Source organism: Emys orbicularis, chromosome 19 (assembly GCF_028017835.1).
Source record: "Emys orbicularis isolate rEmyOrb1 chromosome 19, rEmyOrb1.hap1, whole genome shotgun sequence".
Classification (NCBI taxonomy): domain Eukaryota; kingdom Metazoa; phylum Chordata; order Testudines; family Emydidae; genus Emys; species Emys orbicularis.
In genome coordinates this window covers 12,122,663-12,147,727 of record NC_088701.1, presented here as the reverse complement: position 1 = coordinate 12,147,727, position 25,065 = coordinate 12,122,663, and the positions used below count along the sequence as shown (strand labels likewise).

General features: G+C 49.8%; 1 protein-coding gene and 1 pseudogene across 1 annotated transcript; one reads left to right on the top strand and one right to left on the bottom strand.

The window, feature by feature from the left end:
• The window catches only part of LOC135891989 (adhesion G protein-coupled receptor E3-like), a 209,678-nt pseudogene that overhangs the window by 176,151 nt on the left and 8,462 nt on the right, over positions 1-25,065 (bottom strand).
• LOC135891911 (adhesion G protein-coupled receptor E3-like) lies at positions 1,088-25,041 on the top strand. Its single transcript, XM_065419599.1, has 15 exons — positions 1,088-2,270; positions 4,678-4,754; positions 5,176-5,265; positions 5,802-5,985; positions 6,930-7,049; positions 7,189-7,191; positions 7,944-8,143; positions 9,394-9,564; positions 14,679-14,873; positions 15,577-15,812; positions 16,553-16,619; positions 18,069-18,160; positions 21,252-21,420; positions 21,531-21,635; positions 25,006-25,041. The coding sequence occupies exons 1-15, from the start codon at positions 1,088-1,090 to the stop codon at positions 25,039-25,041; spliced, it is 2,928 nt and encodes a 975-aa protein (XP_065275671.1).

Genomic DNA, 25,065 nt, shown 5'->3' with positions numbered 1-25,065 from the left:
TGTAGTCAGTGGTGCTACACTGATTTACACTAGCTGAGGATCTGGCCCTATATAACTAAAAGGGAAATGAAGGAAACTTATTAAATACAAATTTTATTTAACTTTTTAAAATTGTAATTTTATTGATCTGTTTCTTATGTGTGTTTAATACGAGGTTCTCTCTCTCTCTGTATATATATATACAGTGGTGGTTACAACAGAAGAAGGTACCAGTGATAACTTGATACAAGACCCCAAACCACAATTATGTGTTTAATGTTGTAACAGTACAAAAGGGTTTTATTATCACCTCAGCCCAATAGGCACAAGGCACCTGCCCTTATCAACACAACAGATTAAAGTTCTCTTCCCAGCATTGATTTTAATGGTTAGAGCACAAGAGACTTAGGAATCAGGAAACCTGGGTTTTATACTTATACTTATACTGCAGATTTGTGGGGTTAGTTTGAGCAAGCTCCTAACTCTCTCTGTCCCTTAGTTTCCCCCTCAGTGCAGTGGGGACAGTAATATTGACCCATCTCCTTGTGGGACTGAGAATTATTTAATGTCTGTCTGTAAAGTGTTTTGAGCTTAGACAGGAGGTGCTAGGCAAGGGCAAACAATTATTCTTAGAGCTGAGTCCAAATCATTAAGTGTGCATCTGGATCTGAAATTTTTCTGTGTTTCCATGAGTGTTTGGATCCAGGATTCAGGTTCTGAACTATTATAGAGACCAGGGACAATCATGGAGTTCAGATCCAGATTGGAACATTCCCTGAAGTCGTGTTTGGTTCCAAGGCCTTTGTTGGGTTCTAAGCTGTCTAAGTTGTGCTTGTTCATTATTTAAAATAATGTTTACTATTAATAAAAAATATTTTAATTTAGATTAAAAGTATAATGGGAAACATTTCTAGCTGCATTAAGGTTTTCAAACTCCTTTTCTTTTTTGCTGGGCCTTAATTTTTGGCCTGAACAATGTTGATCCAGTCCCTTTTACTCTATCCACCTCTTGCCAGTATCTCTCTCCACCTCCAACGTTTTATTGCTATTTTTCCTTCCAGGCACATGTCAGACTGACACTCTGGGAAGAGAATTCATCACCTCCTACATGGACGACTGTGGGAACTCTAGTCAATTTGAAGTGCAAATTACTGGCTACTTTGCCTTCACTTCCGTGTCTGTTTCCATCTCCAATTACACGGGTGATGGGGAAAGGTTTGAGGAGAAGATTATGGTAAATCAGGGAGAGATGATGCGGGTCAGGCTACCAGAGTCAGTGGGAATTAAGGGCACTACCGAGTTCTCCAATGTGGTCCTAGTCAAGGCTGACAAAGATATCTCAGTAGTGTCCGTCAGCAACAAACATGTGAGCCCTGAGACCACTGTGCTGTATCCTGTCTCCAGCTTGGGAAATGAACACTACATAGTGACTCCCTCTACAGAATCCTTAGATAGTTACCCAGAGTTCTCTGTTGTGACGTACCAAGAGCCCAACTCCGTGGAGGTCCATGTGAAAGGCAAGTTACATTACCTAACACAGGTCCACCCCACTGGCTCCAGACTGACAATAAACCTCCGCGCTTTCCAAGGCTACCAGTTTCAAGGCATAGGAGATCTGTCTGGCACCAGCATTGTCTCAAAAAAGCCAGTGGCTGTCTTGGTTGGCCAGAGGTGTTTTTGTAATAACACTAAATGCAACCATGTCTTTGAGCAGCTCCTACCAGTTTGCAGCTGGGGTACAACATACATCATTCCTCCCTTACCCAGGCAGAAAGTAGATGAAATAGTCTACATCACTGCTTCCCAGAACACAACTGTGTTGTATCAGCTAGGGGAACAGGCAGAGACTGTTACTCTAGCAGGAGGCAGCGTACTCCAGCGTCCTGTCAAGCCCTCGATCCCAGTCTACATCTCTGCTAATGTGGGCATCCAGGTGGTGTTCTACAGCGTGGGCGCAGCTATGTCTAATTCCTCCCATGCCTTCCTGATGAATGTTCCAGATGTTGCCAGTTACTGCCGGATGTATTCTATAAATGCCCAGCAGGGCTTCGAGAACTTTGCCTTGATGGTGGCCAATACATCAGAGACTGGCGCCATCTTCCTAGACAATCAGCCTCTAAGGGATGTGGTGTGGAACCGAGTCTCTGGCACTGAGTTCGTTTGGGGCATGCATACGCTTGCACCTGCCATCAGATCCCATGCTGTGGAACATCCCAGCTCTCCATTTGCGCTCCTGAGTGTTGGCACTGCCGCCATGGACAGCTATGGGATTCCGGGTTCCTGCAGGAAGAGTGAGTAGCATGGGTTTTAAATCGATTTTGACCACAGTTTGTGTCCATGCTGCAAAGAAAACAGTGTCACAACCAGGGAGGCAACCATGGGCCTGGTGTAAAGTCTGTTGATTTTGATAGGGCTCCATTGAGTTACAGCAGCTGAGAATTTGGCCCAACACGCCATCCTAGGCCACCACTAGCCACAGTTACTTAGGCTGTGTCCATACTACTGCAGTGACAGCAGCACAGCTACGGTGCTGCAGCTGTGCCTCTGTAGCACTGTAGTGTAGACACTTGCTACAGCAATAGAAGGGGTTTTTCTATCACTGTAGTTAATCCACCTGCCGAGAGGTGGTATCTAGGTTGACGGAAGAATTCTTCTGTCAACCTAGTGGTCTCGACACTGGGTTCAGGACGCCTTAACTAAGTCTGTCAGGGGTGTGAGCTGCACCGATCTAGTTTCAGCCCAGCTCATGCAGTTAGGCAGACAGGGCCTCCCGGGGGCGGGGGGGGGGCAAGTGGGGCAATTTGCCCCAGGCCTCCGGCCCCGCTCTGGGTCTTCGGCGGTATTTCGGCGGCGGGGGGCCGTTCAGTGCTGCCGAAGACGCGGAGCGCCGCCGGGTGAGTACAAGTGCCGCAGCTCCCCCGCTTTGCCCCAGGCCCCCTGAGTCCTCTGGGCGGCCCTGTAGGCAGACGCTCGCCAGCTGTTCTGAATTGGTTAAGAACTGTTGCACTTTTCCTCCGACACTTGGTTGTAATACCATCTGGGTACCAAAGGGAATTTTGTGCCTGGTTCTTACTTGTGCCACTCCTGTGCTTGCGGCGGGGAATAGAAAGGGTGGAGGAAAAGGTAGCTTTAAGCCACCTTTGTGCTCTATGCATTCTGGGACCATGCAGGGTTGCTGTAATTTATCCTCTGCTTCCCATGGCCCCTGAGAACCAGGAAGTAGCTTTAGCATGGTGCAATCTGACCACATCCTTGATCTGCCTTGCATATGAAGCCAAGTTCATGTAAAGGCCCTCCTACCAGTTCCACACTAGCTGTGAAGGGTCCCTCCATAGGGAACATTCTTAGGAGCCATTTACACCCATTTTAACCACCTTTTCCAGGCCAGAGCAACATAAGGCTTCTAGTGTAACTTAGGCTACGTCCTCACTACGGGGGGTGTGTGTGTCAATTTAAGATACGCAAATTCAGCTACGCGAATAGCATAGCTGAATTCGACATATCGGAGCCAACTTACCCCGCTGTGAGGACGGCGGCAAATCGACCTCCGCGGCTCCCCCGTCGACGGCGCTTACTCCTACCTCCGCTGGTGAAGTACAAGCGTCGATTCGGGGATCGATTGTCGCGTCCCGACGAGACGTGATAATTCGATCCCCGAGAGATCGATTTCTACCTGCCGATTCAGGCGGGTAGTGTAGACGTAGCCTGAGGCCTGCTCAACACCTGAAACTTCAGTCAACCATAAGCCAACCTAAGCCTCAGTGTAGGCAGCACTAGGTCAACAGAAGCATTCGTCTCTTGTCCTAGCTACCAGCTCTCAGAGGTGGATTTACCACAGCAATGGAAGAACCCTTCCATCACTGCAGTCAGTGTCTACACTACTGTGGCACAGCTGCAGCTGCACCACTTTAGCGTTTCTAGTGCAGACATACCTTGATGAGACTCCGGCCTTTTAGAAGTACAATAGCAGGGTTAGAACAGTTCCTGGGAAGGGAAACGTCTCGACTATAGATGTAACAACCATCATCTTGGTTATCACCAAGGCTCAAACCCAGGACTTTGTAACTGCATGACCTACTACTGTTTGAGCTAAGGGATGAACTCCCATAGCTAGAGCTGTAGCAGAACCAGACCCGTGGTGGACCGTCTCCTAGAGGACACATAACACACACTGATCAATGAGATACACAGACAAAGCTTAAGTGAGTACTAACCAGGTGATGTGTGGACACACACCAGGCTTTTAGGGCCGAATGTATTGCTGACTGATTAGAGACTCAGTTGAAAGTTGTCAGATAGACAGGGCTTAAGGGATCAATGGAGTTAAAGGGAGACAGCACCTGCTGGGTTTAGGTAGATCATCAACTTTGTATTCTGGTAGGAAGAAAGGATGGCCCTTGTGGCTAAAATGCTAGGCTAGGACTCAAGTGATCAAGCTTCCATTCCCAGCTCTGTCCTAGAGTCCCTGTGTGTGTGGCCTTAGGTGTGTCACTTAGGCCAAGGTTTTCAAAATTGCCTTGTGATTTTGGTTGCCTAACCTGAGACCTTAAGGGGGCCTGATTTTCAGAGGGTGAGTGCTCAGCACTTTTGAAATTCAGGGCCCTTTTAAGAGGTCTCAAATCACGAGACACTTCTGAAAACCTTAGCCCTGCAGATGTTGACCTGATGTTATTGTCCTGCCTCTCTTTCTGTTGCTAGATGTTACCTTTAAATGCCAGACTGAGACTCCACAGATACAAGAGCAGTTGGAGATGTGCAAAGATGTCTTTCTGCAGGTACGTCGAAGGGGTTTATTGGGTTTTTGAGGGTTTTCACAAAGAGTACATAGAAAACTTTGAGCCTGAGGATTCTCTGTCTATCCAGGGTTTACCACTGACTTCAGTGGGAGCAGAATCAGTCCAACACTAAGTGCTTTTGAAAATTCAACCCTATTATGGTGTGTGACACCCCCACAGTATATCAGAGTTCTGCAGTTAAGGCACCAGCCAGAGATACAGGAAGTCAGAGTTTGGTTCCCATCTCTGCCCCAGACTTCCCCACACTTAGCCTTAACATGTCGTAATCTGTAGGCATTTCAGTGGCACAGCCAGCCAGCCATAGGTCAAAGCAACATCGCTCTGCAGAACCATTAACCTTAATTTTGGGTGGCGTTTCCATGCTTTCAGAAATAACCCGTTTCCTCTGATTGTTCTGCAGGGCAGCACCAGTGAATTTTGCTCCTTCATGAATTCAACCTTAGTGAATTTGGAGACCATGTGTGCCCAGGACAGAGCAGCATCGCTGGAGGTCAGAGGTTCTGCCCCTACCTGTGTGGGCGCTCTATGGCCAAATGCCCTGAGCACTGGAATAGCAGTCTCACTTTGGGGGGAGTTGTAGCTGCTCTTCAGAAAAGGGGTGTGTGTGTGCATGTGCATGCTCTCTCGCTTAAGTGGCAGGGGATCTGGGTTCTGTCCCCACTGGTCCTAGGAAGATCCAGATTGCTTCCAGGGGCAACACAGAGAGAACCTAGATGCCTGCTGATTTGTTGCAATGTTCTCTGGCACCTACACTGAAGGGACCAGGGATGAGGAAGGAATGACACAGGGCGTTAGCCCTACCCTGGCTTCAGCTTACTGTGGAGTCCTGAGCAAGCCTCAGTAGCCTCACTCGCTCTGTAAAGGGCTCCCTCTTTGAGAATGCTGCAGTCCCGCTGAGTGGGGAAGGTCACTATGAACCCGTATGTCCCCAAGAGGGTCATTGTTCCCCTGGGAGTCTGAAGAATGTGGCTCATGAACCACTGAAATCCTCCCTCCTTCTCAGGGTGTTTCATTTCCCAATCTCAGGAAGTTGCTGGCCCCTTTGGTTCCTTCCTTAATAGCTCCACCCTCAGTGCTGGTGGGAACGAGAGCAAGAGGGAGGTGGCCTCCGCCGTGACGTTCCTCCTGCAGAGTGTGGAATTGGCTGCACTGACTGCTGCTTTGAAGTCTCCGGAGACGAAGATCCAGACTGTGACAACAGAGTCTATGGGTGAGGCGGATGGGAGGCTCCCACATCACCTGGTGGCGGCTGTGAGATAGGGGGTTATACTCTTTTCAATATAGAACAGTCCTGCAGCCTCTCTCGCGGTTTATAACCCAGCCATGGGCGGCAGGTGAACGAGCCATTGAGAGACACTAGCCCCCGACCCCTCACTCTCTGCCCAAGGCCCCGCCCCTCCCATTCCACCCCCTCTGTTCCGCTGGCGCCCAGAGCAACCTGCCGCCCCCTGCGTTACCCCAGCCCCATAGCGTCAGGCGGGCAGTCCAGTGGTAGTGCCCCCACTCCTGGAGTGCCGGGCAGCTGAAGCATCGCCAGCTCCAGTGCCAGGCGGATGGGCAGGCAGTGTGACATGGCATGGCCCCAGCCCCAGCGCCCCCAGCCCTGGACCTTGTTAGCACTGGCCCCAGCCTGCCTGCCCCAGCCCCTCAGCCACAGAAGAGCGGGTAGGGAACTGGAAACAGGCAGGAGGAGGTCTGGGGGCGGAGCATGGGCGGGGCCATGCCAGGCTGTTTGGGGAGGCACAGCCTTCCCCGGCCTATGCTACCCGCCACCCATAAACCCAGCCCAGGGGCTTTGCAGCAATTTGGCAGCTGCCTGAGAGGGTTTTAAAAGCAATGCCAATCTCCTGTCGCCACAGGCAGCTGCCATTGTGTTCTCCTTTCACTCCCTGCCCCAGCAATACCCCTTCCTGCTGCTTCCCCTGCTAAAGCGCAGAGGTGAAGCAGCAGGGAGAAGTTGCCTTCTGCCTCTTGGCACAGTGGCATCTTCATGGGGACGCAGGGATGATGGATCATAGAAGGTCAACCAGAGGGGCTCAGGGAAACACAGAGAAATGGAGGTGAGGAGAAAGGGGGGTGGTGGAATTCAGAGAGAGTGGAGCTCCGAACCTGCCTTGCCCTTACAGCAAGAGGCTTTGCCATTTCCCTCCCCAGCTATCGAGACGCTCCTCGTTGTCCCGGCTGCTGGTCCCTGTGATGATGTCTTCAGGCTGAGAGCTCTGAATGAGACAATGGACATTCACTGTGATATGGTCACCCCAGCACCCACAAAAGGTACCATCCTGGTGGTTCCCAGGCACTCACCCCTGTAACTAGACACCAAACCCCAGCCCTAGTTCTCCTCTTCCTCTCGCCCCAGGCTAGCCTGCTTGCCTATGTTTTCCTAACACTTGTGTGGACCTTGTTGGCTGAGCCAGTGTTTCTCAGGCCATTGAGCTCTGCAGAGTCCTTCCCGCAGCATGAAAACCAAGCAATGGGGGGGCAGGGAGGAGAGAGAACCTTTGATAGGCATATGAACTGGTCCAGAGAATGGAAAGATCAGAGATCCATTGGCCCAACACATGATGTCCTGATGAGGAATCCAGCTGGGCCCCAGGTTGACGTGCCTGACTTCCTGGAATGGAACCAGGATGATATTTAGCAATTTTACTCCAATTTTCAGGCCAGTATGACCTAACTGGAACTGGTTTTAATTTTTTTTCTTTAATTCTTTAATTAATTTAATTCTTTAGCACCAGGGAAAGCTCCTCACTAATCAACCCCTCTGAGCCTCAGAGCCTTTCACCTAGGGCTGTCTACTTAGCTGGATAATGTGCAGTATGGGGGTATGATTTTTCAAGAACACTAACGTACTGTGCATTAATTGGTCCATATAGACCCTACTAATGTGCACTAAAGGTTCCCTAGTGTGCTTGAATGTACATTAGTGCACTTTAGGAATCACACTCCCATAGTGTATTCCAGATGTTTCCAACACAGAAGTTCTTCTGTGGAAGAAGAGGGAGGAGGCAACATACTCTAGTGGTTAAAGCTCAAACTGCTAGCCAGGACTCCTTGGTTCTTTTACTGCCTCTGCCCCGGACTCGCTGTGACCTTTGGCACCTGGCTTGCTCTTTCTTTGTCTCAGTGTCCCTGGCTCTATGATGAAGCATCATTTCATGTTTTCAGATTCTTGGGCTGTTGCTTTTATTTCTTACTCCACCCTGGACTCCATAATTGACAAGAGATTTCTCAACGAGGGAGATCTAATGGCTGATGAGAAATTGAGGAATTTTCACCTGAATTCCAGGGTGGTGAGTGGGGCTATTGGAGATGGGAGGCCCATGAACATCTCCAAACCTGTGAACTTCACCCTGCGCCATAGACAGGTGAGTGTCGATCCTTTTACTTTGCTCTGTGCCAGGGACGCCAATGGTCACTTAAAAGGTGCGTCTCCTGCAGGGCATTTGAGTTCTGTTGCCTTTCTGGACGGAGGAACAGTTATCTGAGAAAGAGAGGGAACTTCTTCAGTCCTGACACTGGGGCTGTTTTGGTGGAGGACATTACATAGAGTTCACACTAGGCCTGATTGGGTTATGATTCATCATGTAACAACTGTCCCTGGCTCACCCCTTAGAGCAGGAATAATTGGAAAATAACTCTCTATAGCAGTGGTCCCCAAACTTTTGAGGATCACACCCCCCCTTACCCCATCCATGCCCCTCCCTCTGAGCTGGGGCCGGGAGCGGGGCTCGGGGCCAGGGGGAAAGGACACGGGCAGGGGTAAGGGGGCTGAGGTTGGGGCCATAGATGGCTTGGGTCTGGGGACAGGAGCAGGGCCAGAGCCATGGCCGGGGTTGAGGCTTGGGGTGGGATTGGAGCAGCAGCCGGGCTGTGGTGGGGGCTAGCAGCCAAGCCCATGGCCATGAGCGGCTCCACTCCCAGCCCTGCTCCTGCCCCCAGCCTTGGCCCTGGGCCAGGACTGGAGCCGCAAGGGGCTGGGGCTGGGAGTGGAGCCATTCTGAAGCTGGGGATGATGCTAGACATGGGGCTGGAAGTTAGGGATGTGGCTATGGGTGGGACCAGAGCAGAGTTCAGGGTGGGGAGGGGCTGGGTGGTGCTCCCTTTCTGCCCCCCATGGGGGCTGACCTGGGACCTCTCATGTCCCTCCAAAGGATCCTCTGTGTCCCCATAGGGGGGCGCTCCCCACAGTTTGGGGACCTCTGCCCTATAGATAGCAGAGTTCAGGGAAACAGCATGAGATGGTGCCTTCTTTGATAAAGTGATGAACTTGCTAGAGTGCATGTGGGTATTTGTGGGCGGGTGTGTGAATGCCTTTTAATGGCTCAAATCGGAACTGCACAATTGTGTGTCATAGACCCTACAGTGCTGAGAGTTAAGGGAATTACCACTGTAGCTCTGGGATCGGGGGCTTGTGCTATTGGAGCTGGAGGAACTCGCTTCTATTTCCACTGCCAATGGGAAGTCCCAAATGGCTGTTATATGCAGCACAATGAGAGCCATGAACCCTTTGGTGAGTTCAGGTTTATTACTCTCTATTAGAGATGTGTGACAAAAGAAACAGTATTGTCCCCATGATCCAGTAAGGATGATGATGATGGGGTGTTTTTGTTTCCAGGCAAAGAAAGAGGAGGAAGAGACTCGCTGCGTTCACTGGAAATTCATCGCTGGGAAAGGCATCTGGGCTGAGGATGGCTGCACCGTTCTCCATACGAACAGCACTCACGCCATCTGCAGCTGTGACCATCTCTCCAGCTTCGCACTCCTTATGGGTCACACCGGAGTGGAGGTATCTCACTGTGAGACTCAGATCAAAGGGCTAGACTCTGAGCTCCTGACCTGGGCAACATCAGTGGGAATTTTGCCTGATTGAACGCTGTATAGGAACCTCAGGGTATAATCTGTGGCCACACAGGATAGGTCAGGGTCAAGGGGGCTGGGCTGGGATTGTGATCTGAGGTGCCTAGAGTAGTCCACACTGACAATGCCAAGGTCAGGGCAGGCTATAAAAAGGAGAGCAGATTCCCCCAAAACTGGTGGTTAACATTGTAGTTAGAATCACCAGGGCCGGATTAACTTTTTGTGGGCCCGCCTGGGGAATGAAGGGGCCAGGGGCAAGAGCACAGCGGGCAGGGTGGATTTGATTTAAATCATGATTTAAATCACTAGTCAGGAAGACTCGATTTAATCATGGTTTTCTACATAAAAGTGCACTCTTGTTGGTTCTTATAGCCTTAATACATATTCTTCACAACTCAGAGATAGAGTAGGTTTTATTTTTAGAAGGTACACACTATACATTTTTAAACAATGATTTATTTTGAAAACTTTTCAGATGAGTTTTACAGCTATATCAGAAAATGAATGATTGTTTGGTTATTTCATTTACCAAAATTGAAGCAGATATTTATGAAGTCATTGGGAGGTGAACTACAGTATCTCCAGTTCAACAGGCTAATCATTAATATTTGGAGGATTTTCTTGCCAGGCTGTATTAGGAGGAGAACATCACCAGACAGACATTTAAATTGTTTTATTTAACTAAAACAACAACATTAAGTAGTCTGGATTTTTTTCTTCAACAGCAAACATAATATTTTAGTAAAAAAGGATATGTCCCTCGCTTCTCACATTTATCTGCAGACTTCTTCTCCTTGTCCAGATCTATCCTGCTCCCAACAATCTTCCATTCATTGAACTCTTTGAAACTTTTCACTTTTAAAGAGAGGTAAGGGATTGACTCTGTGTACACAAATTTGCAGAGGGACAGTAGATTTGAGGTCTGTTATTTCTCACCTCTATATATTATTTTTTATTTAATTTTTTTTGCTGTTAACAAGCATGTTACCCCTGGCTACACAAATCCACAGTTTGAGAACTGCAAAACTAAGCATCTCTGATGGTATCTTCTTGACTGCGCACTGAGTCCCATTGGGTAGATAGAAAGATTAACCTAAATAATCTATACAGAAGCCTGTGGAACCCCATAAAATTGGGTCCCTAATCCATGAACTATTAGAACTTATTTACAAAACTTTTCTTAAACATTACATGAATATATTGTCTCATACTATAGAATTAGAATTTATAATCCCTATTACATTATCTCTCATCATGGATCTTAATTAAAACTATCTTTAGCTGGTTTTTCCCCTCAAAAATCTGATTTAAATAAAAAAATCCGATTTTTAATTTTTTTTTAAAAAGTCATTGATTTTTATTCACCCTGACAGCAGGGAATGGTGCGAGGGAAGGATTGGTCCCCAGCTGGAGTGAGGCAGGAACCAGGGGCAACATGAGCACAGTGGGGCATGGGGGGAGGATTAGTCCCTGCTGACTGGAGCAAGGCAGGGGCTGGGGGCAAAAGCACAGTGGGGTGGGAGCTAGGGTTGGTCCCTGGAGCAAGGGAGGGGGCCGAGGGTAAACTGCAAGTGCAGCAGGGCTGGGGAGGGGGTAAACAGGATCACCCCCACCCCTGCCCACATAGAGCAGGTACCTACCTTCTCCCTGGTTCTAGCCCATTCTCTTCATCTCTCTCTGCACTGAGCTGAGGGTCAGGGTGCACTGAGCACAGGGCTGGGGGTGCAGGGTCAGGTCTAGTAGGGAGTTAGGGTGCAGGAGCAGGATGGGGGTTGGGGTACAGGGTCTGGCTAGGAGCTAGGGTGAGGGACGGGGCACAGGTTGGGGCAGGAGTTTGGGGTGTGGAGCGCTTACCTGGGGCAGCTCCCATTTGGTGCGAGGGGTGCAGGTGGGAATGCGGGGGGAGGTGCAGGAGCTCCCATTTGGTGCTCAGTTTGGGGGTGGGTATGTGTGGGTGGTTCAGGAGTCAGGACTGGGGGCATGTGAGGGGTGCAGGAGTCATGGCAGGGGTCATGGAGGTGTGTGGGGGTGCAGAGGTCACAGTAGAAGGCTGGGTGTGTGTGAGGGGGTGCAGGAGTCAGGGCAGGGGTCGTGGGGGGCATGGGGGGTGCAGGAGCCAGGGCAGAGGGCTGAGTGTGTGTGAGGGGGTGCAGGAGTCAGGGCAGGGGGCTGTGGGAGTGTGAGGGGGTGCAGGAGTCAGGGCTGGGATCATAGGGGTGTGTGAGGGGGTACAGGAGTTAGGGCAGGGGACTATGGGAGTGTGAGGGGGTGCAGGGGTCAGGGCTGGGGCCATGGGTGTGGAGGGGGGTGCAGGGGGCTGGGATGTGTGTGTGGGGGTGCAGGAGTCATGGCAGAGAGCTGGGGCTGTGGGCTGGAGTCGTGGGGGTGCTCCCAGCCCCCTGCCCTGAGCGGCTCAAGGCAGGGGGCTGGAGGGGCTATGCCCTGATTCTACCCCCTTCCCTAAGGCCCTGCCCTGCCTCTTCCCCCAGCAGCGAGCATGCTGTGGCTCCGCTCCTCCCCCTCCCTCACAAGGGCAATCAGCTGATCGGCAGCAGGGAGAGGGGGAGGGGCAGGAACATAGCATGCTCAAGGGAAGAGGCAGGGGAGGGGGAGCTTGGTTGCCAGCAGAGCCTGCCCTGCTGCAGGAGCCGGCAGGACCCAGCTTCTGCCCACTGCCCCGCAGGCAAGAGCGGGGGGCAGAGAAGAGCGGGCCAGGCCAGGGCCCCTTTGGACCGTGGGCCCGGCCCCATGGTAAATCTGGTACTGAGAATCACCAACCAGTCATAATTTGTGCTCTGGATCCCCCACACTGGTTATCGAGAAGCTGGAAAAAAGAAATCACACAACCCCCTTTATTGAATTCCGGTCTCTGGCTCCCAATCAGCAGGTAGGTCCAGTAAAGTGAGAAGTTACTTAAAACTCTATTCACCTAACAAAATGTTCTTCTGATCCCCTGTCATAAATATAAAGGGAAGGGTAACAACCTTTATGCAGTAACATAAAATCTCTCCTCGCCAGAGGTACAGACAGAGGTAGAGAATCATTTTACCTGTAAGGGGTTAATCAGTTCAGTTAACCTAGTTGGCACCTGACCAGAAGGACCAATGGAAAAAGAAGATACTTTCAAATCTGGGGGGTGGGGAGAGGAGGTTTTGTTTGTGCTCTTTTTGTTTGTTCTCTCTGGATAGAGAGCCCAAGCAGGTAAACCATCTCTTGAAAAGATACCTTGAAATGATACATCTAAAATTACAGAAATTGTAAGTAAAGGCAAGGAAATGCATTAGATTATCTTTTGTTTTAGCTTGTGAATTTTCCCTATGCTAAGAGGGAGGTTTATTCCTGGTTTGTAACTTTGAAGTTGAGCCTAGAGGGGAATCCTCTGTATTTTAAATCTTTTTATCACCCTATAAAATTACCTTCCATCCTGATTTTGCAGGTGTGATTCTTTTACTTTTTTCTTTATAATAAAGTTCTTCTTTTAAGAACCTGATTGATTTTAGTGTCCTAAAAATAAAGGGTCTGGTCTGTACTTTTATTAAAGGCAATTGGTTGGTATATTATTCTCAAGCCTCCCCAGGAAAGGGGGTGAAGGGGCTTGGGTGGATATTTTGGGGAAATAGGAACTCCAAGTGGCCCTTTTTCCTAACTCTTTGTCTAAATCACTTGGTGGTGGCAGCAATACCATCCAAGGACAAGGAAATGATTTGTGCCTTGGGGAAGTGTGCCTGCTAGAAATAAGCTTAGGGGGGCTTTCATGCGGGTAAAATGATTCTGCACCTCTGGCCTGGAAGGATTTTATGTTACTGCATACATAAAGGTTGTTACCCTTCCCATTATATTTATGATATCCCCAAAGGGGAAGCCACATTGCCAGGTCAATATTAGGTTGGAGCTCACCCAAAACACTACGTTGCCAGCCAATCCTTTAGTATCTAAAACTCAAGGTTTTATTATATAGGAAAAGAAAAGAAAGAGAAGAGAGCTGTTAAATGATCAAAGCAATCTGATACATGTGACTTCAAGGTCCATATATCAGGTTGTTAGCAGCATTGGTGAGTTTGCTGCCTTGTAAAGTCCCTCTGAAACACACCCAAAGCTTAGAGGAATCTATCAGACCTTTGTTCAAAGCTTCAGTTTGTAGAGAAGTTACTGGAGAGGTGAGAAGCAGGACTGAAGACAAAATGGAGGTGATGCAGCTGCCTTTTTATATCCTTGTCCACGTGGCTTGTACTTCCTCTGTCCCAAACACAAGCTCACAGCACATGGGCATGGAAAGGTACTTAGAGTCCCCTGTCTATAGGCATGTCCCTACATGTCCTGCTGACTCATGGGCATAGCACCTGGCTTCTCTCAATGGGTTCATTGTATAACTCAGCAGTTCTCAAACTTCAGCAACCCGAGGACCCCCATTTTTATTTAAAAATTTTCGCAGACCCCAAACCATCCGCTCAGCCCGAGGCCCCATCCCCATTCCATCCATTTCCCCCAAGGCCCCACCCTACCTCTTCCCGCCCCAGCTCCACCCATGCTCCTCCTCTTCCCTGCTTCTTTCCACTGCCTCCCCTGAGCACCCCCATCCCCGCTCCTCCCCCTCCCTCCCAGCACCTCCACTGAACAGCTGTTCCCCAGCATGCAGAAGGCACTGGGAGGGATGTGGAGGACTTGGTCAGCGGAGCCTGTGGATCCCCTGGAGTGCCCTCGTGGACCCCAGTTTGAGAAACGCTGGTATAGCTGATTACCCTTGATTGGCCATCAAACAGACTGGATAGTGCTGTTGCCAGTCTCTCTGGGGGTGTCACCCCAGAAACACAGCACAGATATATCACACACATTTATAACTGACGATGCAAAGATGATACATACATAAAAACAAGATTCTCATACTTAGCAAATCATAATTTTTCGAGTCATATCTTACATGGCATATCTTGTAAGCTTCATTACGATTTTGTAATATTGGTATCCATAATATTACAAATGGTCACCCATATTCCATATAGTGTCACAGGGCTCACTGGTGAGTCTCCCTTTGCTGTGTTACAGGAGAGTTACCCACTGACCATCGTCACCTACATGGGACTGACCCTCTCCCTGCTGTGCCTCCTCCTCGCCATCCTCACCTTCCTCCTGTGCCGCTCCATCTGGAACGTCAGCACCTCCCTCCACCTGCAGCTCTGCCTCTGCCTCTTCCTGGCCAACCTGCTCTTCCTCACCGCAGTGACGCACACCAGCAGTCAGGTCTGTTATCCACTTTTATTCTTGGTTTAAAATTGAGCTGTGTCCAGATCCTCTGTCAGCATTTCTAAAGCTCCCCTCACCCCAGCACCTTTTTATACCCTCAGCTGGATGGTAACATTTATTCCATGCTCTTTAGTCCCGCAGAAATAATTATTTACTCCCCATCCAAAAGAAATCTCTATGGGTGAAACCAGTCCTTCCCTTTTCCTTGTGGGCTCCATCCTTCATCATTCAGACAAAGGAACCCCAATTTCCAGAGTCCTCTCTGCCCCCACACTGATGGGCAGATGCAAGACACCTATACCCTGAAGCAGATATAGAGAAGAGAACCTACACCCTCCACGTCTCTCCCTATTATGAGGACCAGGAACTTGTTTATATCCCTGCTTCCTTTCCTAGGATTCCTCACAGTATCCAACAATTTCCACGATTCATTTGGGAACTACAACCCCCAGAAACCATCTTTTCTGAGTGGAGATCAGGACTGGGCTGGACTCTGAATGATTGAAAGGGCCAGCCAGCTTGCCCTTAGACAAGCCCCCCTTAGACTGAAGAACGTATTGTCTCTGGGCGAGCTCTGTAACTGGAGAGATGTGTTAATAAAAAGCCCTATGTGATCCTCACAAAAGTTCCCCTACCTCGAAATTCAGTATTTCCTTTCCCAGAAGCGAAGTCCCAGCGCTCTCTTTCATCCTATCCTCAGGTGGTGTGTGCTGTTATTGCTGGCTTCCTACACTACCTCTTCCTGGCCTGCTTCACCTGGATGTTCCTGGAGGGGCTGCACCTCTTTCTCACTGTCAGGAACCTGAAGGTTGTGAATTACACCAGTGCCAACCGGTTCAAGAAGAGATTCATGTACCCGTTCGGCTACGGATTCCCAGCCCTGGTGGTGGCTATTTCAGCAGCGGTGGATCACAAAGGCTACGGAACTTCCAAACAGTACGTGCAGTGCCCATCCCGAAGGGGAGCTGGGATGTGGCTTCCATGCGTTTGTCCGGCTCACCCCAGGTCTGACTTGAACCTAGATTTCCCTGCTCAGCCTCCCTGGGAGCTGAATGTCCCCCTGGGACCCTTCCCATCCCCAAGGACACTAAGCTGCCCCGAGTGCTTTAGTTGAGATGCGCACCTGTCAGACATCTACACGCCTCGCCCCACTGATGATGTGGAAGAACAAGCCAGGAAGATCCCAGCTTGACTCCCAGCTCCCAGGCTGGGTTTGTGGTACTGGTGGGTAGGAAACAAATGCACCTTCTTACTGTGTGCAAATCCCTGAATCCCCTCTCTAAAGTGAGTGACTCCACTAAAACAGGGTGTGGCATGTTCTAGACCCCCCAGGCTAGATCCTCAGCTGGTGTAAATCAGGGCAGCTCCACTTCCTTCAGTGCAGCTAGGCCAATGCCCATCCGCTTCATGTCTGGCCCTCCATCAATACTGCGCGCATCCACCAGAAAGGGTCATTTGAGGAGGTGGAAGAGGAAGTGGTAGCTGAAAGCAGGAGGTGCTGAGGTAGATGGGGAGGGCTGTTTGCTTGCTGTCCGCAAGAGACCATGTCACCAGCAGGCTGAGATCCATCTCGCTTTTGAGAGCCAGCTGCCCTGTGACACCCCCTTTCTGCCCCTGGGGCTGAAAAAGGGTAGTAATCCCATTAAAGTTACCTTCTTCTTCCTCCCTCCCTGTAGCTGCTGGCTCAGCCTGGAGAGAGGATTTCATTGGAGCTTCCTGGGTCCAGTCTGTGCCATTATCCTGGTGGGTACCTCACAGAACCACAGGGCTCCATTCTCCTCTCACCTCTGCAACCCTGTGGACTCCAGTGGAGCCAAGAGAAGAATATCTCCCAGAGAATTTAAGATGAAAGAGTCCAATAAGATCCCATTTCATCAATCCCTCTTTGGCCAGTGCAGGATTTTTCCCTAACACAACAGCCTACATTCTATGGAGTCAGTCAGGGCGAATGGGTCGGGCCCTGGGTTGTGAGTCAGGAGACCTGACTCTGCCACTGGCCTGCTGTGTTAACTTGGGAAGTAGCTTCTCCTCGCTGTACCTCTGTTTCTCCTCCCACTCTTTGTCTGTCTTGCCCATAGGCACTGAAAAAACTTAGTGGATGCTCAGCACCCACTGGCAGCCAGCTCCCCCACTCATCCCCGCCCCCCTCCCGTGCCTCCCGTCCACTGTCAGCCGCGCCGATCAACTCTTCCCCCTCCATCCCATCACCTCCCGCTTGCCGCAGTCAGCTGTTCTGTGGTGTGCAGGATGCGCTGGGATGAAGGGGGTAGAACTGTGTGGGAAGAGGTGGGGCGGGGTGGGAAGAGGTGGGAGCTTGGAGAAGGGGTGGGTGAGGGCGAGGCTTGGGGCCAAGCAGGGGTGGGAAGAGGTGGTGTGGGGGCTTGGGAGAAGGGGTTGGGTGGGAGTGAGGCCTGGGGCAGAGTGGGGGGATTGAGCGGCCCGGGGGAAGCCGGTGCCTGTGGTCTTGCCTAGTTATTTTGCAAACAAATGCTCCAAGACATGGGCTTCCCCTTTCTAGGTGTGAGTACAGAACCCAGTGCAGTCTCATTGGAGCCTCTAGGTGCTACCATAATATGATTAATTATAATATGTCATTACTCATGCAATGCTAGAATGGAAGCAAGTGGAACCTCTGCCGGAATGAGGATAGTTTTGTCCCTTGCCTTGTCCAGCCTGGCTGGTAAATAACCCAAGTGATGGGGGAAGGGAAGGTGGCTGCAGTGTCGGGAGTTTGAGGATGGAAGGGTACATGAGTTGCAAGAGATAAAGGTAGCAAATGTCCTTGCAGATTCCTCGCCATCTCAGGCAGCGGGTTAAGAATTAATTTCAGCCTCAGAATTGAAGGGAATACTCTGTAGACAGGATCTAGAAGCTTTGGCCAAATCACACGGCTCTAAATCTGGAATAACTGCAGACCCCATTGGAATCAGTGGAGTCACTCCAGATTCAGATAAGAGCAGAATGTGGCCCTCTGGCTGTAGGATCACATGTGATGCATTGTAGCCCTGCCTATGCCAACAGTTCTCTGCATGGCCTGGGACCAAGATCTGGCAGGGAATGGTTATGACCCACCTTGACGAGCAGTCACTGCTCTGCAGCAGTCTGATCCCATAGGATTGTTCCATGCCTCAGCCAGAGAGACTGGCCTTGGCTAGCATGTTTTACAAGGAATATTTCATGCTGTTTCCACAGATAAATTTAACATTTTTTCTTGTAACCCTCTGGATCCTGAGGGACAAACTCTCCTCCCTTAATGAAGATGTGTCCACTCTCAAAGACACCAGGTAGGACAGCATTAAATCTACTAGAACAGGGGCGGGCAAACTTTTTGTCTTGAGGGCCACATCCGGCTGCGGAAATTGCATGCAGGGCCATGAGTGTAGGGCTGGGGCAAGGGGTTGGGGTGCAGGAGGGAGAGCAGGGTGTGGGAGGGGGTGAGGTTTGCAGGAAGGGGCTCAGGGCAAGGAGTTGGGGTGGAGGAGTGGTGCGGGATGTACGAGGGGGCTCAGGGCAGGGGGTTGGTGTGCAGGAGGGAGTGCAGAGTGTGGGAGAGGGCTCAGGGAAAGAGGCTGAGGTACGGGGTGCAGGAGATGTTTGGGGTGCAGGCTCCGGCCTGGTGTCGCTTACCTGGGCAGGGGGTTGGGGTGCAGGAGGGAGTGCGGGAGGGGGCTCAGGGCAGCTAGTTCGGGGCTCAGGGAAAGGGGTTGAGGTGCAGGAGGGGGCTCAAAAATGGGGTTGGGGTGCAGGAGGGGTGTGGGATGCAGCAAGGGCTCAGGGAATGGGGTTGGGTGCAGGAGAGGTTTGGGGTGCAGGCTTCGGCCCGGCGCCACTTACCTGGAGCGGTTCCGTGGTGACAGCGGCGCGCAGTGGTGCTCAGGCAGGCTGCAGAGGGGGGCAGAGGGCTCCCCGTTCCTGGCCAATGGGAGCTGCGGGGGGGGGGGCTGCAGGCGAGGGCAGCGCAAGGAGTCCTCTATGCCCCCTTCACTCAGGGGCTGCAATCCATTTGAGTGGCAATCCTGAGGGCCGGATCCAAAGCCGGATCCGACCCACGGGCCATAGTTTGCCCACCCCTGTATTAGAAGGATCCAGTGAGCCTCCTGTATGGGAATTCCTGTGGGATTCCCCACAGATTGCTGCCACCATACAACTGAGCACATGCCACTGTAGGGCTTCCAGGTTATCTTGACGACCTTCTGCTTGATGAGAGAGTAGCAGTCTCACTGCCCAAGGAGCTGATAAACCCTAACTCACATCAGCAGTCCCTTACTCATGAGTCCTAAAGTTGTCCATGGTACCATCTGCCAAAATAAGGACAATTTGCATGAATAAGGGTATGCTGTGTCGGACCTTAAATTAGACACAGCACAGCAAGGGATCTGTGGCAATTGAAGGGTCAGGTTAGGAGAGAGGAGAGGTCTACGGCAGTAAAGGATCATCATGGGAGATACTTTTCTGCCATGTGCATCATGTTGGTCCCTGGATGGATATTGAGATGACAGATGCAGTCTGTTCCAAAGCCCGCTGAAGTCAGTGGAAGTAATGGTATGGAAGAGACTGCTAGATCAGTGAGGCTCTTGAAGTAAGTCCTGCAGCACATTCAGATTGTGGCATGTAAATGGTCTTTAAAGCAGCTCATTATGAAATCTGTTTGTTAGGGAGGAACAAGATCAGGGCTGCCAACTGGGAGTGCTGGATGGAGACATGAGAGGGGAAGAAGATTTTGGAACCAGATCAGAATGTTGAGGCTTCAGAAAGCCATGGTGTTACTTAGGGTACGTCTTCACTACCCGCCGTATCGGCGGGTAGCAATAGATTTATCCGGGATCGATATATCGCGTCTCGTTAAGACGCGATATATCAATCCCCGAACGTGCTCACCGTCGACTCTGGAACTCCACCAGAGCGAGCGGCGGTAGCGCAGTCGACGGGGGAGCCGCGGCCATCAATCCCGCGCCGTCTGGACCCCAGGTAATTCGATCCAAGATACTTCAACTTCAGCTACGCTATTCGCGTAGCTGAAGTTGCGTATCTTGTATCGTTCCCCGCCCGCACTGTAGACCAGCCCTTAGTGCACGTGCCTGGTGCTGTGTAAGGAGAAATGCAAGTCTGTGCTGATATTCAGAGCTGGGCCATGTGCTACTTAGGGAGGAAACTCATCTCTTTTCCCTGGGGCTGTGCATACTGTCGAGGTAAAGTGCCATCCATTGAGGAGGAAGGCAAGTGTGGCTTACTGTTGCTTTGTAGCAACCCCTCTGTCTATTTATGGAACAACATAGATGGGTTCCTGAGAGCCCAATATCCTGTTCCCACTTGATTGTCACATTGCCAGGGCCTGATGTGAAGGGATTAAAAACAAAACCGAAATGAGAGGTTGAACCATTTGCTTTGAAAGAGCCACCTGTGGGAGGGGAAGGTGTATGTGTGGGGGGAGATGGTTGGGCACAATATTGTATTTTGGATTCATAGGCGTAAGTTGCCATTGTGTTCATCTTGACAGTAAACCTAAGACACAGTAAAGCACCAGAGCCCTGTGTAATAAGCACACAGCTAAGGGTATCATAAAATCCCCCCTGAGTAGCTGTACTGGATTGCCTTACCTGTAAGGGGTTAATCAGTTCAATTAATCTAGTTGGCACCAGACCAGCAGGACCAATGGGGAAAGAAGATACTTTCAAATCTGGGGCGGGGAGTTTTTGTTTGTTCCCTCTTTGGGGGGAGAAAGAGACCAGGGCAGGAAAAAAACATCCCCTGAAAACATCCCTGAAATGATCCATCTGAGATTACAAAAATTGTAAGTAAGGGCAAGGAAATGCATTAGATTATCTTTTGTTTTAGCTTGTGAATTTTCCCTTTGCTAAGAGGTACTTTTATTCCTGTTTTTTGTAACTGTGAAGTTGAGCCCAGAGGGGAATCCTCTGTGTTTGAAATCATTTATTACCCTGTAAAGTTACCTTCCATCCTGATTTTGCAGGTGTGATTGTTTTACTTTTTTCTTTATAATAAAGTTCTTCTTTTAAGAACCTGATAGATTTTTAGTGTCCTAGAAACCAAAGGGTTTGGTCTGTGCTCACTTTGTTAACTTATCAGTTTGGGGGGATATTTTGGGGGGATAGGGCTCCAAGTGGCCCCTCCCTGAATTTTTGTTTAAATCACTTGGTGGTGGCAGCAATACCATCCAAGGACAAGGAAAGGAATTTGTGCCTTGGGGAAGTTTTTAACCTAAACTGGTGGAATATAAGATTAGGGGGTCTTTCATGAGGGTTCCCAAATCTGTACCCCAGAGTTCAGAGTGGGGAGGAAACCCTGACAGCCCCCTGACTCAGTCACTCAGGACTCAGTCATTATAACAGGATCTCTCCGTCTGCCTTTATCCAGACTACTGACTTTTAAAGCTATCGCCCAGCTATTCATTCTGGGCTGCACATGGAGTCTTGGTCTCTTCCAAGTCGGCTCAGCAAAAATAGTCATGGCGTATTTATTCACCATTGTCAACAGCCTGCAAGGAGCCTTCATCTTCCTGGTGCACTGTCTCCTCAATCGCCAGGTAATGCCCATCGTGCATCATCAGCCACCCAGTGACTTCACGAGCCTAGCAGTGGCCTGGTCTGAGGGTGTTAGTTACATGATGTAGTGACCATATCCCTTATTCTCCAGGTGAGAGAGGAGTACAGGAGATGGATTAAAGGCACAAGAAAACCCAGCCCCACAACTCAAACTTGTACTGTGTCTGTGTCCACTGTCACAACCAGCCCCAAGATGGTAAGAGATCTTCTATTCTGTTCCAATACCAGCATCCAAATATTCACATGCATCTGGGTCTGTTGTACCTCCTGAGATGCCTTGTCCCCTGAGTGACACATGCTTGTTTTAATCCATCTGTGAATGGCATTGGGAGTCTTAGTGAGATTCAATTTCATCCAAATCAAGGGGGAATCTCAGGTCTCCTAGAACCCAGCACAGAACTCCCCCTTTCTTGCACACTTCCACGTTCCCTTCCCTTTGCTTCTTTGCAAGCTCCATGCATCACTCACTGTGGAATGGGCTGAGAAGGTGTTGGCTTTGACACAAATTCAGGTAATTATCCAATTGGGGAGGCTCGCAAATCAAAACCTGGGTGGAAATCTTGTCAATGAAGATGGGCCATCCCCAACGAAGAGTTAGCACTGGATGGAATTTCCTCTGGCTCCGTTACCTCTACTGGGAAAGGATCCAGAAGCTTTGTCTGGAGGGAAAAATGGAGCCGTATATCTGGAAAAACCTCCCTGCTCCAGTCCCAGCACGACACACCACAACTGTTGTCTGGAAGTGGACATTTCTGGTTTATTTAGAGCAGCCTATATTAACTGGGGCCATGCTCCTCTTGACCTGCTGCTTACACACAGGGAAGAATTGGTAGGGAAGTAGAAGTGGGTGGCAACCCAGGCAGCAGTGACCACGGGATGGTTGAGTTCAGGATCCTGACAAAAGGAAGAAAGGAGAGTAGCAAAATACGGACCCTGCACTTCAGAAAAACAGGGAAATGATGGGCAGGATCCCCTGGGAGGCTAATATGAGGGGGAAAGGAGTCCAGGAGAGCTGGCTGTATTTTAAAGAAGCCTATTGAGGGTGCAGGAACAAACCATCCCAATGTGCAGAAAGAATAGCAAATATGGCAGGTGACTAGCTTGGCTTAACAGTGAAATCTTTGGTGAGCTTAAACTCAAAAAGGAAGCTTACAAGAACTGGAAATTCGGACAGATGGCTAGGGAGGAGTATAAAAATATTTCTTGAGCATGGCGGGGTGTAATCAGGAAAGCCAAGGCACAACTGGAGTTGCAGCTAGCAAGGGTGTGAAGGGTAACAAGAAGGATCTCTACCGGTATGTTCACAACAACAAGAAGGTCAGGGAAAGTGTGGGACCCTTACTGAATGGGGGAGGCAACACAGTGACAGAAGATGTGAAAAGAGCTGAAGTACTCAATGCTTTTTCTGCCTCGGTCTTCACAGACAAGGTTAGTCCCCAGACTGCTGCACTGGACAGCACAATATGGGGAGGAGGTGATCAGCCCTCAGTGGTGAAAGAACAGGTTAAGGACTCTTTAGAAAAGCTGGACATGCACAAGTCCATGGGTCCAGATCTAATGCATCCAAGGGTGCTGAGGGAGTTGGCTGATGTGAATGCAAAGCCATTAGCCATTATCTTTGAAAACTCATGGTGATTGGGGGAGGTCCAGGACGACTGGAAAAAGGCAAATATAGTGCCCATATTTAAAAAGGGGGAAAAAGAGAACCCGGGGAACTACAGCCTCACTTCAATTCCCAGCAAAATTATGGAACAGGTCCTCCAGGAATCCATTTTGAAGCACTTGGAGGAGAGGAAGGTGATCAGGAACAGTCAACATGGAGTCACCAAGGGCAAGTCATGCCTGACCAACCTGATTATCTTCTATGATGAGATAACTGGCTCTGTGGATAAGGGGAAAGCGGTGGCTGTGATATATTTTGACTTTAGCAAAGCTTTTGATACGGTCTCCCACAGTATTCTTGACTATAAGGTGGATAGAAAGGTGGCTAGATTGTCGGGCTCAACGGGTAGTGATCAATGGCTCAATTTCTAGTTGGCAGTGGGTATCAAGCGGCTTTCCCCAGGGTTTGGTCCTGGGGCAGGTTTTGTTCAACGTCTTTATTAATGATCTGTATGATGGGATGGATTGCACCCTCAGCAAGTCCGCAGATGACACTAAGCTGGGGAGAGAGGTAGATACACTGGAGGGTAGGGATAGGGTCCAGAGTGACCTACACAAATTAGAGCAGGGGTAGGCAACCTATGGCACGCGTGCCAAAGGCAGCACGCAAGCTGATTTTCAGTGGCACTCACACTGCCAGGGTCCTGGCCACCGGTCCGGGGGGCTCTGCATTTTAATTTAATTTTAAATGAAGCTTCTTGAACATTTTAAAAACCTTATTTACTTTACATAGAACAATAGTTGAGTTATACATTATAGACTTATAGAAAGAGACCTTCTAAAAATGTTAAAATGTATTACTGGCACGCGAAACCTTAAATTAGAATGAATAAATGAAGACTCGGCACACCACTTCTGAAAGGTTGCCGATCCCTGAATTAGAGGATTGGGCCAAAAGAAATCTGATGAGGTTCAACAAGGACAAGTGCAGAGTCTTGCACTTAGGATGGAAGAATCCCATGCATTGCTACAGTCTGGGGACTGACTGGCTAAGCAGCAGTTCTGCAGAAAAGGACCTGGGGATTACAGTGGACAAGAAGCCGGATATGAATCAGCAGTGTGTCCTTGTTTCCAAGAAGGCGAACGGCATACTGGGTAGAAGCATTGCCAGCAGTTAGAGGGAAGTGATTATTCCCCTCTATTTGGCACTGGTCAGGCCACACCTGGAGTATTGTGTCCAATTTTGGTCCCCCCACTACAGAAGGGATGTGGACAGATTGGAGAGAGTCCAGCAGAGCGCAACAAAAATGATTAGGGGGCTGGGGCACGTGACTTATGAGGAGAGACTGAGGGAACTGGGGTTATTTAGTCTGCAGAAGAGGGGGGAATTTGATGGCAGCCTTCAACTACCTGAAGTGGGTTTGCAAACAGGATGGAGCTCGGCTGTTCTCAGTGGTGGCAGATGACAGAACAAGGAGCAATGGTCTCAAGTTGCAGTGGGGGTGGTCTAGGTTGGATATTAGGAAACACTATTTCACTAGGAGGGTGGTGAAGCACTGGAATGGGTTACCTAGGGAGGTGGTGAAATCTCCATCCTTAGAGGTTTTTAAGGCCTGGCTTGACAAAGCCCTGGCTGGGATGATTTAGTTGGTGTTGGTCGTGCTTTGAGCAGGGGATTGGACTAGATGACCTCCTAAGGTCACTTCCAACCATAATATTCTGTGATTCTATGATTCTATGAACTGCTACTTTATGGCTTACCTGTGCATGGGTGGGAGAAGGGAGCGGGCTTTGTCTACACTTGTTTAGTTATTTTCCTGCACGTGATGTCACCTCAGTGGAGGCTGGCTGAATTTTGCAGAGTCTGCACTATTCCTGAATGAGGACCCAGTCCTGATCCCATTGAAGTTGACTGGAGTTTTCCCATGGGATTGACACTCAATGTATATTTGTTTTGCTGGCAGGTGAGTTGGGGAGAGCCCTCCACTTCATCTCTGTGAAACAATCACCTCTCCAACCAGCGA